Source organism: Dama dama, chromosome 20 (assembly GCF_033118175.1).
Source record: "Dama dama isolate Ldn47 chromosome 20, ASM3311817v1, whole genome shotgun sequence".
Lineage (NCBI taxonomy): Eukaryota > Metazoa > Chordata > Mammalia > Artiodactyla > Cervidae > Dama > Dama dama.
In genome coordinates this window covers 106557523-106577887 of record NC_083700.1, presented here as the reverse complement: position 1 = coordinate 106577887, position 20365 = coordinate 106557523, and the positions used below count along the sequence as shown (strand labels likewise).

Here is a 20365-nt window from a genome sequence, read left to right as displayed (position 1 = left end):
GCAACGCGGGTCTCTGTCCTCAGACAGGGTGGCTATACTTCAGCTCCTGCTTAAGAATTTTCCTTGAACAAGGGGTCCCCAACTCAAGAAGAGTGAAAGCCCCTAGCCCAATTGATCGACTGCAGAGAAGTTCCTCCTCAACTTCTAAGCTCTAGACTTGTGGAAAGATTGAATGAGGAGAGGCTGGGAAGCCAAAACACCACCAGAGACCAGCAGCCCAGACCAGGGTTGGAGTGTCACAAGCGGCATGGGTGGCTGGAGCTCTGCCATCTGGCACAGTGTCCACTAGCAAGGCTCCCTCTGGCAGCATCTGGTCTCAGGGGGGAGCGTTGATACATTTAAGAAGTCCAGTGCCATTCATAAACCTTCACTGAGCGTGTTCTGGCTCTCGCTCTCAGATGGGTTTGCCAAGTCCCTGTCCTCAGACGGCTCAGACACAGGATGTGTAAATATGCTCTGCTCCCCTCTCTAGGATGGACCTGAGGTCATAAGCTCACTGTCTCTTAAGGGACAGCAAGACAGCAGCAGGGGAGCAGCTTTTAGCTGTGGGAAAGGAGGGCAAGGAGGAGAATTGGTTACTACTGGGAACTCATTCTGCTACAGACACCCAGGAACATGCACATCTATGGTTTAACTTCTTCCTCACAACATCCTTCAGCAGTAGGTGAAGGGGCTTGTCCCAGGTTCTTAGCGCTAGTATGCTGTGGAACTAGAATGTGAACTCAGATTGGAAAGTCTGCTTTCTGGAGAAGCTGTGAATTCACCCAGAACTTTCCACCAAAGCTTCTCTGCCAGACCATTTCTAGCTCCCACAGTTTACACATTACTTGTTCATTCATTCATTTATTCTATACATTTCCCCAAACAGGCATTTGGTGCTAAGTAACATGTTAGGCGGTGGCTCAGATGGTAAAGAATCTGCCTGCAACGTGGGAGACCTGGGTTCGATCTCTGGGTTGGGAAAAATCCCCTGGAGAATGGAATGGCTACCCACTCCAGTATTCTGGCCTGGAGAATTTCATGGACAGAGGAGCCTGGCAGGCTACAGTTCATGGGGTCGCAAAGAGTCAGACACGACTAAGCAACTTTCACAACAACACAACAACATGTTAGGCAACAGAAACACAAAGCCAAATACCCGAACAAGGCATAAGCCCTGCTCTCAAGGATTTATAACGTAACGGGAACCAGTCCTGAGTCGAGACATAAGACCAAGAGCTGAGTTAACTATACTACCAAGGGAAACCCTGTAGTAGGAGTCTGATAAGATGGTAAGTAGTTTTAACATGAGAATGACAATTCAAGGTTTGGTGACGTGCGGGGCAGGTGGGGGGCGGGGAAAATTGGGGAGGTGGCAAATAGATTGTCAGTTCTATACTCATCCCCCACCCTGTCCTGTAAATGTGTGTGGTGTGGAGAGTGAGCAGGCACCATCAGAGAGAGCTGAGGGGGAAGTGGTATTCTGGGGCACGGCTTCTTGTCAGCCACAGCAGGAAGTGGAGGGAGGGCTTGTCAAACATACTGAGGTTTAGGGGAGTTTATTGACTATAGAGCTTTGGTTTGGGGGGTTCAGTCAGAAGGGTCTTAGGAAAGAGGGCAATAGTTGCCTAAAAGGGAGTGAGTTTGGTAAGAATGTAGATCCTCACGGCAGTCAAGAATGACAGGGGTGAGAGACTGAGGGACTGAGGCACTGCGGTCCAGACTATGGCCCAAGTACATTTCATACTCTGAGGTTTCTGAGGCTATTTTCAGTACAGGAAACGAGCTATGTTCTCTGTTCAGCATACCAAATAGAATATGGGGGGAAATTTGTTAGGGAGTGAGAGGGGGAATGTCAGTCTCAAACCAGGCTGGAAGCCACCAGCCTGGTGGTAGCTTCCTGAAGGGAAGAATTTAGCCTGGAGTCGAGAAGGGAGGTGGCTATTAGGTTTAACGCAAGGCTTGACCTTCAGTCGGTTTTCATTATCCTCTTAACTGGCTACTAGTCTGTTCATTTAGTGAGTACTTATACCCCTTCAAACTTTCTGTCCCCTGTCATAGTTTCCAGTTAAAATCTGGCTTAACAGAGAAGCAGCATGGTGCTATGGAAAGGACTAGGAGCATGTTATCAACAGACTAGAGTCCAGTGACTTGATTAAAAGTCTCAGTTCTATAGCCAACCAGGGATGGAATCAGCCAGCACTAGAATTCAGGATTTAGAACTACACTTTTTCCATGCTTCTCAGCTGTATCATGTACTGCAGAGCCTGACTTTCTTAGCTTTCCTGAGGGGCAGTTTCCTCATCTGTACAAATACTTTCCTTAACAATACCTACCTTACAGATGGTTGAGAAGACTAAATGACATGTGAAGCCCATAACACAGTGCCTAGCCATAGGGTGCCCCGAATATTTTTTTTAAATCATTTTTATCATACAAAAATTTCTTGGCTCTATGGCTGCACATTGTAGATGCTCAAATGACTATCTCACTACACATGTTATAGGATGGATTGTGTCCCCAAAGAATTCACACACCGTTAAAATCCAAGTTGCATTACTTCCGAATTCACTGTATTTGGAGAGAGGGTCTTTAGAGAGAGAGGTAATTAAAGTAAAATGAAATCTGTAAGGTGTGCCTTAATCCAGTGTGACTGACGTCCTTACAAGAAGAGGACATTTGGACACAGACTGTATACACAGGAAAAACCATGAGAAAGCACAGGGAGAAGACGTCATCTATATGCACAAGAGCGAGCTCTCAGAAGAAACCAATGGATCTTGGACGTTTAGCCTCTGTAACTGTAACAAAATTACTTTTGGTTGTTTAAAACACTCAGTCCTTGATACTTTGTAACGGCAGCTTTAGCAAACGAGTACAAGATATAAACATTGTACCTTTTTAACTGGTGGCTGAGAGCTGCCTTATTCTCAAGACTGGAAACTATTTTTGTCCTATGTTCTCCAACTCAAAGTCCCAACTAAAAGTCCCAAGGATGCTGGATCTACTGGGCTGACAGTGAAGCTAGGAATCGCTCCTTTGACTCTTGGCTGCTACCGTGAAGTCATCCAAGAAAGCAAAACTTTTCTCTCTGAAGTGACTGGTGACTTGCTGAGCAGAGGGGACAAAGAGAGAATGCATCATTATCATAGTCCATTCCCGTGGTACTTTCGGCTACAAGGGTCGGGAAGGGCACCTAGGAGTACACTCTCGGATGAAGAAATGGAAAGAAAATGCTGCGCCCGTGTGACCCCGGTGTTCTCAGTCCCAGGACAGTGGAGAAAGAGGAGACAGAAGAGAATGAAGTGGTCCGAGGTGGGAGGAAGGAGGAGAGGTGTCCGACGTGAATCTCAAGACACTTTCCACCGACGGAAGCGGAGAGCTGTGTCCTGGTCAGCGGAGTCTGGAATGGCGACCTTCCTCCGGCCACCGGGTGTTGGGAGACTCTGGGTGGATAGCGCGTAGGCCCCCCCGGCGCCCCGCGGGAGAAGGCCGCCCGGGGCCACAAGGCTGTGCGGGCGGGCGCGCGCGCCCCCGACAAGTCCTCGGGGCTCTGCCCTCCTCGGGCGCGCGCCCGCGCCCTCCCCACCCCGCCCCTGCCCCACGCCGGGCTGGGTGGACCTGGCGTCCCGGGCCGCGCACGCCCCCTCCGCGAGCCGGGACCCCGGGCCGCGCGCGCCCCGCGCCCCGCGCCCCGCGCCCCCTCCCCGCCCGGCGGGCGCGCGCGCTGGCTCCCGCTCCCGCTCCCGCTGGCAGCCGCTGCTGCGGCGGGGATTGTTTTTGTTGTCGCTGAGGCCGGAAGAGCCGCGGGAGCCCGGTCCCTGTCCCCGGGCCGGGCGCCGCCGCCGCCCCTTGCCCAGTGCCCGCGTCTCCGCGGCGCACCCCGAGCGCCAATATTCCGGAGATCAAGCGTTACGCGGCGGCGGCGGCGGCGGGGCCCGGAGCGGGAGGCGCCGGGGACCGGGGCGAGGCGGCCCCCGCCGCCGCCATGGAAGCGCTGGGACCGGGTGAGGAGCGCGCTCGAGCCGGGACCCAGACCGGACCCCGGGAAGCCTGGGCGAGTGGGAGGGCTGGCCGCTCCCGGTGGCCCGGATCGGCTCGTGCGTACCTAGGTTGGGCCGTCAGGCCTGGGGGGACGGGGCCGTGCCCCACTGCACAAGGCGGAGGGAGCTGACCCCGGCCTCGGGGGGCGGGCGAGGGGGACGGGTTCCGCGCCCCAGCCTGGAGAGATGAGCCAGGTCTCTAGGTCTAAGGAGGGGGAGGCCCTGGAAGGTGAGTCGCGTCCCTAGGTAGAGGGGAGAGCTGACCCAGCCTCAGGGAGGTGGTTTGTACTCCAGGGTGGAGGCGAGGCCAGTCTGGGTCACAGAAGGAAAGACTGTGCCAGGTACGCGGCGGGGGCCTGGCCCGGACCTGACCGAAGGACTCCACTACCAGGGATATTTTGGCTTGGGGCCGCACCCCTGTTTTTCTTTGCCCTGGCAGACAGTCCAGAGCCGTCAGATAAGGAAGAAGAACTTCCCCTAAACACTTCTCCTTTGCCCTGAAGGCAAGGGGCAAAGTGCCCACCCTTTCTCAACGGCCCTGAAGTCTCGAGGAGTATGTTTCTGTGTCTGTGTCTACCTGTCATTCTGCGCAGCAGACCCGCAGCGGTCTGTCCTAGCGCCTCCGTGACAGGCGAGTTACCCACCGGCGACTCCAGCTCAAGCTTTAATGCCCTGAGTATCTTCTAATTGGGTTAGAAGTAGTTGTGAGGATCAAATGAAGGAGAAAGTGCTTTGGGAACTGTAATTCCTCATCGTTATGAATGGCCTCTGGTTATCTCCCCAACTTTGCCCAAACCAGAAGAACCATTCCAGGTTGTAACAAATGCCCTGCAGGTTGGAGTCGGGTGCTCCCACTTGAAATCCCAAGTTTCTAATGTAGGTCAGGGCTTAGGGAGTCTGTGTTAGAATTAACTTTAATATTATGCCTTATCTACATAGTTGATTTAGTTGTAGAGCATTTCATTTTTTTAGTGCATAGAAAATTCAGTCTACCATTTGAGTTTGGAAACTTTGAAGGTGTGTTTGCTTAAAACTTGTTTACATGGCTGACTGATCCTACTCCACCTTAATTTGCTGTTTCAAGTATTTTTTAAGGGACTTCATAGTCAAATTTCATATGCCTCTTAAAAATAAATTAGTTTTGTCACATTAATATTATTTGATAAACCTCAGTGTGAGTATTACACTGGGTTACTTCAACTACATCCTCCAGGTAAAAGCAGGATCTGGTCTTTAGGAATGTAACAGACTTCTGTTCAAATCCAATCTAGTAATTTAATAGTTGTATAACCTTGGGCAAATTATTTAATTCCTTTGAGCTTTCATTTCCTCATCTATAAAATGAGAGTAGTAATAATTATGTGCTGCAAGATTGCTCTGAGAATGAAATAAGGTAATGTATGTAAGAAGTCTTGTTGTAGATAGTAATGCATTGAAAATACTCAACAAATGTTTCTTCCCTCCCTTCCCTGTTAGTAGGTCATAATTGAGTCAACTGTTGGCTTTATGAGCTGACATTGAAAGAGGCTATGTAACTGTATACAAACTAAATTTCACGGAAAAGATCAGTCTAGTGTTAGGAACATCCCAGGGACTCTTTTTTTTTTTTTTTATTTTAGCTTTTGCAGGTTTGAGGGTTTATCAGTTCACCCAGGATTATGGAAAATTAATTCTCACTAACCACATTTACGAGATACTAATGAAAAAGCCAACACAGATCTTTTCTGTTGGTTGGAATATTTTCTTGCCTGCTGTCTAGCAAACTCCATTTTTGGTGTCAGAGTACCTTGGAAACCCAATTAATAACAAGAAGCTGCTTGTTGAGCACAGAATCAGAGCAAAGGGAGTTGCTAGTCTTGTGGGATATTTCAGCCTGGCTAAGAACCTCGAGAAGCTTTCTTGCTTCTTTGCTGAAGCACATGGAGCACTGTTCTCTCCTCACCTGAACAATCACTGAAGCATGTTTAGTCTTGCTCTGCATTCTCTCACCCAGTTTCAATTTCTAACAGCAGCTAGGAAGTTTTAGATTAGATTACCATTTATTTTGTTTATATTAATAATTAGGGCTTCCCTGGTGCCTCAGTGGTAAAGAATCTGCCTGCAATGCAGGAAACCCATGTTCGATCCCTGGGTTGGGAAGATCCCCTGAAGGATGAAATGGCAACCCACTACAGTATTCTTTCCTGGGGAATCCCATGGACAGAGGAGCCTGGTGGGCTACAGTCCGTGGGGTCACAAAAAGAGTCGGACGTGATGAGTAACTAACTCTGTCATATTAATAGTGCATGCGTGCTCAGTTGTGTCCAACTCTGCCACACCATGGACTGTAGCCCGCCCTGTCCAGGGAGTTCTCTTGACAAGGATACTGAAATGGGTTGCCGTTTCCTGCTCCAGGGGATCTTCCCCACCCAGGGATTGAACCCAACATGGAACTGAACCCATGTTTCTTACGTCTCCTGCGTTGGCAGGTGGATTCTTTACCACTGTGCTGACATCTATGTCTACAGTGCTTTACAGTTTGGAAAGTGCTTCCTCAGCTGTTAGTTCATTTGATCCTCTGTGAGGTGTGTAAGGAAGGTATTATCCCCATTTTACAGATGAGGTTCAGAGAGCTTAAGTGACTGTATGGAGGGCTCAAGGCTAAATGATGAGGATGAGTGTGGATCACCTGACTCCTAGTCCAATGCCCTCCTCTTCTGTTAAGCTGACTTCATCCAGTCTGTGTTGAGTCATAGTAGTTACCTTTTTGGAAGATGTAATTCTCAGACTTTGTCACTAGGTTCTTGAGATGCTCCCAACATGAGGGCCTTTGAGAAATAACTGTAACGTTTATACAAGTGCAATCATAATAGCTAACACTTCTTGAGTGCTTACCATTATGAGGCACTGTGTTAAGCCTTTTGGGCTTCCCATGTGACGCTAGTGGTAAAGAACCCATCTGCCAAATTAGGAGCCTAAAGAGATGTGGGTTCGATCCTGGGTTGAAGATCGCCTGGAGGAGGGCATGACAACCCACTCCAGTATTCTTGCCTGGAGAATCCCATGGACAGAGGAACCTGGCAGGCTACAGTCCATGGGGTCGCAAAGAGTCGACACAACTGAAGCGACTTAGCACACCATGGCACATCAAGCCTTTTATGTATATCACCTCATGAGATCCTCACAATAACCTTATGAGATAGGAGCTATTATTGTCATTTTTATTCTTCCATTTTATAGATAAGGAAACTGATTGGCTAAGAAACTGGCCCTGGGTCATGCAGTTAGGGAGTGGTAAAACCAGAGTTGAAACCCAGGCAGTTTGGTTCCAGACTTTATTTCTTCAGAAGTCGTTTTGATAAATTCAAAGAAACCAGCTTTGGGGATGGAAAAGTTTAGAACGTATTTTTCTAATTAAATCTTCTAAACTTATTAAAAGGAATGATCACTCACGTTCTAACTTTTCTCTCTTGCCATGGAAGAGGAACACACTGTTTCCTTTTCTCCACTTCTTAATCCCTTTCCTTCATTTACTCTGCCTCTGTCTCTTTAAAGAGCATCAAGTACTTCTGAGAGGTATAGATGCCATAGGATTGTGAAATATACTGAAGAAGAGAAAGCCCTGAACTGGGAGTTAGGGGACCTAGATTCTAGTCGTGGTTTAAAATCGAAGTCATATGTCCTTGGGCAAGTCATTTGATCCAGATTTCTGTTTGCAAATTTCTGTCATAAAGCTGGATTTGTGATACTATGATTACTTAAGTGTGTCTTGGAATATGCAAGGCTGACTTATCTATATGATTTAGTTGGGTGAATTCAGTATGCCTGTCCACCTCTGATATTATTTATTATCTACTTCTTACATTGTTTATAAATGCCTTATCACACCCAGAGTAGATCCCCTTGTTCACCAGAAATGGAACTCAACTCCAAGAAATATTATGTGCTTTTGTTTTAATGAAAAATAATCAATTCTTTAATTTTAGAAATGACTAGATTTCTGTTTAATTTCTATCTGCACTGCTACAGAGATTATTAGTATTGTTCAGTTCAGCATTTACTGAATTCCTACAATGCACTCATCATTGACTTAGGTTTTATGATAACTTTGAATTGGAAGTCCATTTCTTCTAAGAGTTTACAGTCTAGTGAAGGAAACAGTAGTTTAACAAGTTGTTTCTAGATACTTGTCCTACATGTTTCCTATACAAAACATCTTGGGGACACAGAAGATGCATCCTCTAGCTTAGGAGAGTCTGGAAAAGCTTTCCAAGGAGGTTGCTCTTGACCAGAGTTTTGAAGGATGAGTATAATTCAGGGAAAGAATGAACAGTGAATTTAATACATGAAAAGATTTTCAGTATTTTAGGAGTTAGTGTGTGGTGATCTGTCAACACAAATTTCACTGAAGTGTTTGCTTTGATTTTCCTAAGTGATATTGGACCAGAACAGCTTCTTACTTCAAAGTGTTCTCTCCTTGGTGAATTGTCTTTGTTCTTGGTGAAATACCATTGCAATGAGAGAACCTGTTGTAACTTTCCTTTGTAAATACAGCTCACTTTACTCAACACCTATTCATAGCAGAAAAAAATGTTTATTTTTTGGACCAGTGTCTATTTGACAATATCATCAGAAAGGAATAAGGTTTTCTGTAGACAGATATTTCCCAGACTGTTTCCTTAAACCCTAATTTACTGACTATTGATAGATGTTTGGTTTTAAAAACAGAGAAAGAGTTAGTGTGTATATACATGTGTGTATGTTCTGGGGAAAAATAAGCCAGGTAAATGATGAATTAAACAAGCTTATTTATTACATGACTTGTTAGAGAATTTAATATGATAATATATATATTGGAATTTTAAGAAGGGGAGAGAATAAGCAGGGGTTTTTTTTAGCTTATGGAAACCTTTCTTTTTTATAGAATATTTTGTAAACCATCAATAGAATAATTTGGAATGACTGCTCTATCTAGACCAGGGTTCTCAGCCTCAGTACTATTCGATACTTTGGACTGAATACTTCTATATTTTGGGGGGCTGTCATGTGCTTTGTCAGTATCACCCCCCAATTCGTGAAAACGAAGAAGGTCTCCACATAGTTGGCAAATGTTTACTGGGGGACAAAAGCTCCTCCAGATTGAGAACTGCTTGCTGGTCTAGACTGTCAATTCCTTGAAGGCAGAGGTTCTATCTTTTTCTTGACTCTACAGTACAGCTTAGACATGGAATAAATGGATAAATGTTTGTTGAAGAAATAAACTAAATCTTATGGTCAGGAAATATCAGATTGTCCAGATTTTTAAAATACCAGGTTATAAGGAAGAAAGTCTAGCCTCATTGGTATTGTTTCACTGTCTAAATTAGCAATTAAATTGATAAAGATAGCTGCTATTTAATCTCTGACAGTCTGTACAAAACTATAATAATCAAGCTAATTTGTGGAGGATTAATGGATCATCTCCAGCCTGAACTGATGATGGCCTCCAGAGTTTAGAGATGATTTTATTTTAAAATACATACAATTTTGTAAGCCTAGCTGTAGATCTACTGATACTGATAAAAGGTTTTAGACAGTAGAGTGCATCTGAGAGTTCATCATATTGTATCTCCTGTTGATATCCCCCATATTCAAAATAATAGCAGTGTGGAAAAAATATTTAGAAATCTAGAGAATCTTAGGCCAAAAAGCTTTTTACATAACTTTTTATATTGGAGGATGTTCAGCGAATGATAAGATTGCAATAATTGTAGCTGTTTTTGTTTTGTTTTGGCTGGACTACACAGCTTGTGGGAATTTAGTTCCCTGACCAGGGACTGAACCTGGGTCCTTGGCAGTGACATTGCAGAGTCCTAACCACTGGACTGCCAGGGAATTCCCAATTGTAGCTATCATCATCATCATCATCATCATGAAGGGAATATCATCCTTCACAAACAAATAGCAAATCAAATAATCTTTCAATCTCTTCAGGGCCTCCAGCCAGCCTGTTTCAGCCACCTCGTCGTCCTGGCCTTGGAACTGTCGGAAAACCAATTCGACTGTTAGCTAACCATTTTCAGGTTCAGATTCCCAAAATAGATGTGTATCATTATGATGTGGATATTAAACCGGAAAAACGGCCTCGTAGAGTCAACAGGTAAGGGTTAAAAAGAATAGACTTATATATGTATTTAAATACACATCATTTATTTATTATGAATCTTCTTGTTCTCTAAACTCTTTTAACATGTAGGCTTTGTTTTTCTCTAAGGTGGTGAGTTTCTTGATAGCAGATATGCTATCTCATACTTGGTTCTCCTTCATAGATTCTAGCAGAGTACTGGATACATCATCCTTCAGTCAGTAAATAATGAATGAAGAATGGTCCCTCTTTCACTGTCCAAAGGTAGCAGAAATTTATAAAAAATAGATGAAACCATTGATGTCTATGCAAAATAGAACTATCTGAAAATTCAAATTTTGTTATTAAGTGTTGGTATTGGACATGAGAAAAATATGTGTAAAGACAGAAGAATCATCTTGGGGTATTGAAGAAATTAAACTCAGAGAGAAGCTCTGTTTAATTCTAGCATTATCCAAGAGGGGTCTAGATAGGATGATTTAAGTATTGTGGTCTGTATATCAGGAATTTACCAAGGGTGAAGATATAGCCCTGTAACAGATCTTCTTCCAGTGTGCTGAGATCACTCACTTTCCTTGTTTCTGTATCTTCACTAATATTCAGTCATTAACATTATAGTTCTTGCCTTTTCAAGAATACTTTTACTGTCAAATGAAATATTTTTTTTGTGGCTTGATTTTTTTCTCATTGTAGATCAATTTTTTGGCTTTCTGGTGTAGTTCATTCTCATTTAAGCCTTTAACTGTTTGACTGTTGTATAACTGAAACCAATAGTAATAGAAGCGATGGTAATGGCTAATATTGATGCATTCAACATATAGTGCTCATTGTGTGCCAGGCATTATTCTGTGTTCTGGGAATATAACATGAAAAAACAGGCAAAAGTTCCTACCCTTGAGGAACTTACGCTGTAACGGGGGATAAGTCCAAAAATAAATGAATAAACAAATAAAACATATTATTTGCTAGTTGATGATAACTTCTATGAAGAAAAATAAAACAAGGATGGAAGATACAGATTGAGGATGGGTCATTGATTTTATGTGTGTGTGTGTGTATAGATACATACATATGGTATATATGTATATTGTAAATATGTATATCTTAAGACAGTAAAGAATCTACCTGTAATGCGGGAGACCTGGGTTCGATCCCTGGGTCAGGAAGATCCCCTGGAGGCGGGCATAGCAACCCACTGCAGTATTCTTGCCTGGAGAATCCCCATGGACAGAGTAGCCTGGCTGGTTACAGTCCATGGGGTCTCAAAGAGTTGGACATGACTGAGCAAGTAAGCATGTATATGTGTTCACGCACAGATATTATGTAAGATGTGTGCGTGCGTGTATGTGTGTATATATGTGTGTGCATATTATATGTACATGTAATATACACATTATGTGTGTGTGTGTGTGTGTATGTTATAATAGTGTAGTTAGGGAAAGTCTCACTGAAAAGTGACATTTGAGGAGAAACCTAGAGGAGGTGAGGGATATCTCCTTGAAGAGAACCCCAGGCAGAGGTAGCAGCTTGCATGGTGTATTCAAGGAATAGCAGATAAAGCCTGTATTGCTGCAGTAAGTGCGGGGGAGAGTGATAGAGAAACTCCTAAGGGCCTTATCCTGCAGAGTCTGATAGGTTGTCCTAGGAGTTTAGTGTTTACTCTGATTAGATGGGTTTTGAGTAGATATTTGATATGACTAACTGAGATTTTGAACGGATCATTCTGGCTGCTGTGTTGAAGATGAAGCCTGGCCCTAAGGCTGAAAAGCCAAGAAATCAATTAGGAAGCTCTTGTAATGATTCAGGTGAAAAGGGCTGGTGACTTGAACCTGGGTTGTAAAAGTGATAGTGATAAGAAGTAGTCAGAGTCTACAAATATTTTAAAGGTGGTGTCAGCAAGATCTGTTGGTGGGTTAAAGGTGAGGTATGAAAGAAAAGAATCGTGGCTAATTCCAGGGTTTTTGTCCTGACCAGAGGGAAAGAGGGAGTTGCCATGTATGGAAATGGAGAAAACTATGGGAGAGGCAACAGGGGTCAGGAGATCTGTAGTTATTGAAATGTTATGATTGAGAGGTCTGCTAGACATCCCAGTGGAGACCTCAAGCAGGAAGGTGAATACATGAGGTTGGGCTCAGGGGACAGGTTGTAGGCTGGAGACAGACATTTGAGAGTCATCAGCATATTGGTGGTAAAACCATGCGACTGGGTGAGATCATGTAGGAAGTGAGTGTGGTTAAAGAAAGTGAGACTTCAAGACTGAGTCCTGAGGTAACAGTGCTTGCAGACTGGGGACATGAGGAAGAATCAGCAAGGAGACTGGTGGCATGGGCAGAGGCCATTGGGATGAGGGAAAACCAGGGCAGAGTGAGGAGGCAAGGGAAGAAGATATTTTAAGCTGAAAGAATTGATCATCTGATGTTCAAGGAGCATTGAAGTTTGCAATGTGGGGCTCACTGGGGACCTTGATAAGAGTAGTTTTGAAGGAGAAAAAGCCTCATGAGAGAAGATTGAAGAGAGAATGGAGAGGAGCAGTTAGAGACAACTTTGTCAAGAGATTGATGCAGTGGGAAGCAGAGAAATGGACTGCTCAGATGAGGAGGAAGGGTGAAATTTCAGTGTTTTTAAGATGAGGGAAATTATAGGTATTTGTATGCTGAAGAGAATAATTCAGTAGAGTGGAAAATTTTGATGATTCAAGAGAAATGAAGATTCCTGGAGTTATATCCTTGAGCATACCAAAGTAAATAGGCTGGTTAGCAGCCATTTAGTCTATTTCTTTTTTTTTTTTTAAATGTTTGTGTTAGTTGCTCAGTCATGTCCAATTCTTTTATGACCCCATGAACTGTAGCCTGCCATGCTCCTCTGTCCATGGAATTCTCCAGACAAGAATACTGGAGAGGGTTGCCATTTCCTTCTCCAGGGGATCTTCCCTGGCTCAGGGATCGAACCCAGGTCTCTCACATTGCAGGCAGATTCTTTAATGACTGAGCCACCAGGGAAGCCCCCCTTTTAAAAGAATACTTATTTTTATTTATTTATTTGGCTCACCGGGTCTTAATTGTGGCATGTGAGATCTTTGTTGCGGCATGCACACTCTTGGTTGTGCGAACTCTTAGTTGTGAACATGGAATCTAGTTCCCTGACCAGGGATTGAACCCAGGCCTTCTGCATTGGGAACACTGAGTCTTAGCCACTGGACCACCAGGCAAGTCCCACAGCCATATAGTCTCGTCCAAAACATCCATAAGATATTTGGTCCACGTCAAAAGGTCCCTGAAATTTGGTCCTGTTCAAAACGTCTGTGAACATATTCAGCCCATGCCAGATTTTTGTTTCAGACAGAGCTGAATATCAAGGCCCTCTTGGTGTGGACCAAATGTTTCATGGATGTTTTGGACAGGACCAAATGTCCTGCAAGGAGTAGGCTTATTGCATGATAAGCACTGTTCTAGATAGTCTATGTGTGCTTATTCACTTAATATGACAATTTTTGTGGTGGGTTTTATGATTATTGTAATCTTACAAATGAAGAAATAGATGTGAGAGAGTAAGTAACTTGTCCAAGGTCATACAACTCTGCCATTTAATCCTTGTGTGACCAGGGGCAAGTTACTTGCCATTCTGAATTTTTATTTTTTTCTCTTTAATATGAGAAAAATTATTGCGCTGCTTGTCTCACAGGTTGTTGTGAAGATTAAGTGAGAATAGAGGTGAAAGTATGTTTTCTTTTTGGAAAATTTTATGGTTGTATTTTAAGAATGTAAGATAAGAAATTACCCTCTCTGTCTGAAAATACACTATTCTTAAGTCAACTTTTTAAAATTGGGAATGTATGAAACTATATTTCTCCATCAGTTTTTTGCAATTGCATGACTTAGTTTGAAAACATATGGCTTGCCCACAGCTTTCATTTGTAGTAGTGTTAATGCCTTAGCTTTTTGTGTGTTGTTGTTTAGTTGCTAAGTCGTGTCAGATTCTTAGTGACCACACAGACTGTAGCCTACCAGGCTCCTCTGTCCATGGGATGTACCAGGCAAGAATACTGGAGAAGGTTGCCATTTCCTTCTGCAGGACATCTTCTCCATCCCAGTGATCTAACCTGTGTCTCTTGCATCGGCAGGTGGATTCTTTACTGCCAAGCCACTAGCGAAGCCCCAATGCCTTGGATAGCTGTGATTTATTTTGACTTAAGATATAGTTCACACACATGGGTTCACTAATATTGGTGAGACATAGCACCTGATTTTTCATTGACTTTAGCATTCCAAAGTCTCACAGATTCAATTCTATTTATCTTAAACAGTAGATTCTAGTTTCCCCACATGTGCGTTCATCTTAGATCCTGCATACAGTGTGATCTGGTGTATATGACAAAACGCTGTTCATATTTGATTGAGAGAAAGGCTTTCATTCTAAAAAGAAAGAAACTACACAAGTAATGGAATGGGGATATTTTATGGAAGGAGGAAATTTTATGATGTCCCCTTCTTTATACTACTCGGAAGCAGTTTGGCATATAATAAGACATTAGGAGGACTAAAGCTGAAGCTCCACTACTTTGGCTACCTGATGCAAAGAGCCAACTCATTGGAAAATACCCTGATGCTGGGAAAGATTGAAGGCAGGAGGAGAAGGGGACGACAGAGGATGAGATGGTTGGATGGCATCACCGACTCGATGGACATGAATCTGAGCAAGCTCCAGGAGATGGTGAAGGACAGGGAAGGCTGGTGTGCTGCAGTCTTGGGGTCGCAAAGAGTCGGACATGACCAAGTGACGGAACAACAGTGCAGAATGATAAATTGCTAGCATTAGTCAAGGGGTTGCCTTAGTCTGTTGACTATGATGCATCTTAGATTTATTGACCCTCAGATGTCTGCCCACTCTCTTTTCCAAAACCAGTGTACTTAAATAAGGATGCACATTTGATAACAAACTTATTATTGTTCAGTTATGAACATGCCAAATTTAGATACCTAAGATAGGTTACTCTTATAAGGTTCTATTTATCATAGGAGAGGATTTTCGAAAGCAAGAATTTGAGAAGGTGCTGCAAATTTTCTTCTCTTTCCTTTTATTTCCTCCTTTTTTGTTGTCATCCCATGATTGCTTTTGTTCACTTGCTATTTTTTTTTTTAAGTTACTTGAATCTGTAATTTTAACTCTTGCTTTTTCCAAAGAATTTTGATTCTCATATTCCAGGCAGAACTGGCCTGGGTCACCTTTTTCTTTTTTTGCTCTGAGCCATTTTTAAACTCTTTATTGACTTTGTTACAATATTGCTGGCATCTTAGCTCCCCAACCAGGAATTGAACCCATACCTTCTGGGTTGGGTTCTCCAGGAACCCAAGTCTTAAGACTTCTCCAGGAGGTCTTAACCACTGGACCACCAGGAAGATCCTCCAAGGAGTTTTGACCTGAATTTAGATAATTAAGGTATAATGACAGTTTCCTGTTCACCACCATTTCTCAGAGCTAACCTCCACTGTCTCCATTACTGTTAAGGGAGGTAGTAGACACAATGGTGCGGCACTTCAAGATGCAGATATTTGGTGATCGGCAGCCTGGCTATGATGGCAAAAGAAACATGTACACAGCACATCCACTGCCAATTGGACGGGATAGGGTAAGTGTTAACAGCAAGAAATGTTTATTAGACTTAGGTCATTCAGTAGTAATTACTTAGGGCAAAGATGTTTCCCTTTCTAATGACAATTCAGTTCTTAAAGCTGTTTCTCATGGTGATGATAGATTTGTTACTCTGTACATATTCTCTTGTTTTTTAATTAATCGATAATTGACTGTTGGAATTTAGGTTGATTGTTTCCACAAACTGTGGAAAATTCTGAAAGAGATGGGAATACCAGACCACCTGACCTGCCTCCTGAGAAATCTGTATGCAGGTCAGGAAGCAACAGTTAGAACTGGACATGGGACAACAGACTGGTTTCAAATCGGAAAAGGAGTACGTCAAGGTTGTATATTATCACCCTGCTTATTTAACTTATATGCAGAGTACATCATGTGAAATGCCAGGCTGGATGAAACACAAGCTGGAATTAAGATTGCTGGGAGAAATATCAATAACCAAAAAAAAAAAAGAAATAATGATAGCCTCAGATTTGCAGATGACACCACCCTTATGGCAGAAAGCGAAGAAGAACTAAAGAGCCTCTTGATGAAAGTGAAAGAAGGGAGTGAAAAAGTTGGCTTAAAACTCAACATTCAGAAAACTAAGATCATGGCATCTGGTCCCATCACTTCATGGCAAATAGATGGGGAAACAATGGAAACAATGACAGACTTTATTTTGGGGGGCTCCAAAATCACTGCAGATGGTGACTACAGCCATGAAATTAAAAGATGCTTGCTCCTTGGAAGAAAAGCTATGACCAACCTAGACAGCATATTAAAAAGCAGAGACATTACTTTGCCGACAAAGTCCGTCTAGTCAAAGCTATGGTTTTTCCAGTGGTCATGTATGGATGTGAGAGTTGGACTATAAAGAAAGCTGAACACTGAAGAATTGATGCTTTTGAACTGTGGTGTTGGAGAAGACTCTTGAGAGTCCCTTGGACTGCAAGGAGATCCAACCAGTCCATCCTAAAGGAAATCAGTCCTGAATATTCAATGGAAGGACTGATGTTGAACCTGAAACTCCAATACTTTGGCCACCTGATGTGAAGAACCGACTCATTTGAAAAGACCCTGATGCTGCGAAAGATTGAAGGTGGGAGGAGAAAGGGACGACAGAGAATGAGATGGTTGGATGGCATCACCAACTCGAGGGACATGAGTTTGAATAAGCTCCAGGAGTTGCTGATGGACAGGGAAGCCTGGCATACTGCAGTCCATGTGGTCGCAAAGAGTCAGACACGACTGAGTGACTGAACTGAACTAATTTAATCTTTACATATGTTCCAACTTTCTCACAGTGTGAAAGTGTCACCTGAATCTGAACAGTAGAATTTTTATTACTTGTAAAATATTGTGTAACACTTACTTATGAAAATATTTATAAAAAAAAAAAGAAAATATTTATAATACCACAATAACTTTTTAAGACATTTGCTCTTAAAATTTAAAAGCAATACGTTATACTCGTTATAAACTTATTCAGACAATCTAGAAATGCTGTGGTTTCCTGCTTCCCCACCTGCTTGCATCCTCAATCCCATTTTCATTTTCAGAGGAAACTACTATAATAGTTCGGTATGTGTCCTTTCAGATACTTTTATGTGCATTAGCTATTTATGCATGTTTGTTGTTTTTGTTGTTTAGTCGCTAAGAGGTGTCTCACTTTTTTGCTACCCCATGGACTGTAGCCTGCCAGGCTCCTCTGTCCGTGGGATTTCCCAGGCAAGAATACTGGAGTGGGTTGCCATTTCCTTCTCCAGGGGATAGTCCCGGCCCAGGGATCAAACCTGTGTTTCTTGCATTGCAGGTGGATTCTTTACCACTGAGCCACCAGGGAAGCCCATTTATGCATGTTTATATATATTATTATTTGTTTGCATATTGTTCTGTGATTTATTTTTTCATTTTTCACTTAACAATATATCTGGGAGATCTTTCCATCTCTGTACATTTACATTTACCATACTTTTTAAATTTTTTTATTGTGGTTAAATAATATGTAACATAAAATTTACTATTTTAACCATTCTTACGTGTACAATTCAGTGGCATTAAATGTATTCATATTGTTATGGGACCATACCACTGTCCATCTGTAGGACTTTTCATCATCCCAAACTGAAACTCTGTACCCATTAAACAGCAGCTCCCTATTTCCTCCTCTCCTATCTCTGGTAACCACTATTCTACTTCTTCTTTATGAATTTTTTCTAGGTACTTCATGTAAGAGGAATCATGCAATATTTGTCATTTTATGTCTGGCTATTTCACTTAGCATAATGTTTTCAAAGTTCATCTATGTTGTAGCATCTACTTTATTTTTAACTATTACATAATATTCAATATTAAATTGTTCCCCTACTGATGGAACATAGGTTGTTTCCAATGTTTAGCAATTACAGAAAGTGTTAGATATCCTTATAGTTTCTATATTGACTATTCCTGGGGTCTCTCAGCCTTTGTAAATGTGTCTGTGTATGTGTTTTTCCTTAGGTTGATATGGAAGTGACCCTTCCAGGTGAGGGTAAAGACCAAACCTTTAAAGTGTCTGTTCAGTGGGTGTCAGTTGTGAGCCTTCAGTTGCTTTTAGAAGCTTTGGCCGGGCACTTGAATGAAGTCCCAGATGACTCAGTTCAAGCACTTGATGTTATCACAAGACACCTTCCCTCCATGAGGTTAGTTTGAATTCTTTGCCGTAAATGTCAGACTTTTGTTGGTAGGTTGCACTGGTGCCCATGACTTCTGCATAAGTCATAGTTCAAACTTGGTTTCAGTTTACAAAGTTGAGAGTGAAATTGAAAGATCCTTTCTAGTTTTTATTGTGAAGCATGCAAATTTTTGTTTCTTCAGGTACACTCCAGTGGGTCGCTCCTTTTTCTCACCTCCTGAAGGTTACTACCACCCTCTGGGAGGGGGCAGGGAGGTTTGGTTTGGCTTTCATCAGTCCGTGAGACCCGCCATGTGGAATATGATGCTCAATATTGATGGTAGGATGGAACTCTGTTACCGTTTACTCTTTGGGCTGGTTTTTTGGCCTTTTCCCGTTCCCTGAAGCTAAGATTCCTTCTCTGTTTCAGTATCTGCAACTGCTTTCTACCGGGCTCAGCCTATCATTGAGTTCATGTGTGAGGTTTTAGACATTCAGAACATCAATGAACAAACCAAACCCCTAACAGACTCCCAGCGTGTCAAGTTTACCAAAGAAATCAGAGGTAGGTATTTGCATCACTGTGGTCTTGGTCAGGCAGCTCAGTGTGGTCCACGGAGCACCGTCTTACAGTTAGACACCCATGGGCTTCCATCCCATTCCTGCCAGTTCTATCACTGGGGCTTTGGGCAAGTTACTTAACCACTGTAAGCCTTAGTGTATTCATCTCTAAGGTAAAAATAATAATATGAATCTTGTAAGATTGCTGTGAGAATTAAATGCAACTGGGTGTATAAACTTCTAGTACATGTCAGGCACTTAGTAACTGTTGCTTTTACATACTTGAAAACCTCCATTTTAATAAAATGGAAGGACTGAAATGTCCCATGGGCACCCACTCCTTCTGTGATGTTCCCCCAGTGTTCTGATTGGGGCAGAGATGGTGTTCTCCTGTACGTATGCATGGGAGTGCGTGTGTTTCCCCAGGTGTCTACCTTCACATGCTGTTCTTGCTCCCCTTCCCCCATCCCTCATCTCCTTGCATCCCCCTGTGTCTTCCTTCTACCCCCTGGGGTTCAGGGTGGCCCTCCTCCTGGCTTCCTAGAGAAGCCGAGAGAAGGATCAGGATGAGTGAGTCTCAGATTTCTAAGATTTCTCAGATTAATACAAAAATACAAGTTTGTTTGTTCTCAGAATTTCTTTGCTTCTTTACTTGTTAGCTATCTTCTCTCATTATACCATAAGCTTCCTTAGGGCTACCTCTAGGTTTAAGAATAAGTAAGCACTAAATCATGGTTGATGCATGATATATATTTGTTGAATGAATACATTAAAGTAGGTGCCTAGTCTTCAGTCATCTGGATTCTAATTTTTTCTGCTTGGCTGAGGCTTTTTTGCCTATGCATGATGAAATCTTTCCCATATCTTTGCAAACTTTGTCTTGTACAATGTCATGCCTATCTGAAGAAAACCTTCAAATCTTTTTTTTTTTTTTGGTTACTATGATTTTAATTAATACTGATGTTTTGACTTTTTTAACTTGAGGTCTGAAAGTTGAGGTGACCCATTGTGGACAGATGAAACGAAAATATCGAGTGTGTAATGTGACTAGACGGCCAGCCAGTCATCAAACGTATGTTAACCACATCTAAAACTGTACCATTACATTTGTTGTATCATAGGTAGCTACTATAATAATTTGAAAAATTGGTATCCCATTTTAGCACTAGTGGTAAAGAACCCACCTGCCAATGCAGGAGACACAAGAGTCATGGGTTTGATCCCTGGGCCCAGAAGATCCCCTGAAGGAGGGCATGGCAGCCCACTCCAGCAGAATCCCGTGGACAGAGGAGCCTGGAGGGCTACAATCCAAAGGGTCACAAAGAGTCTTGACACAACTGAAGTGACTTAGCATGCATGCACACATTATAATTAAAAAACTCACCCAGATCTTCA

General features: G+C 42.8%; 1 protein-coding gene across 1 annotated transcript in view; it reads left to right on the top strand.

Annotated features, from left to right (window-relative positions):
* Positions 1–3920: 3920 nt before the first annotated feature.
* The window catches only part of LOC133041598 (protein argonaute-4), a 33427-nt gene continuing 16982 nt past the window's right edge, over positions 3921–20365 (top strand). Inside the window, exons 1-7 of the mRNA XM_061122415.1 lie at positions 3921–3986; positions 9975–10140; positions 15631–15751; positions 18256–18437; positions 18613–18749; positions 18840–18974; positions 19955–20042. Of these exons, the coding sequence (XP_060978398.1) occupies positions 3968–3986; positions 9975–10140; positions 15631–15751; positions 18256–18437; positions 18613–18749; positions 18840–18974; positions 19955–20042 (848 nt within the window). The 5' untranslated portion in view covers positions 3921–3967. The remainder of the gene's footprint in view (positions 3987–9974; positions 10141–15630; positions 15752–18255; positions 18438–18612; positions 18750–18839; positions 18975–19954; positions 20043–20365) is intronic.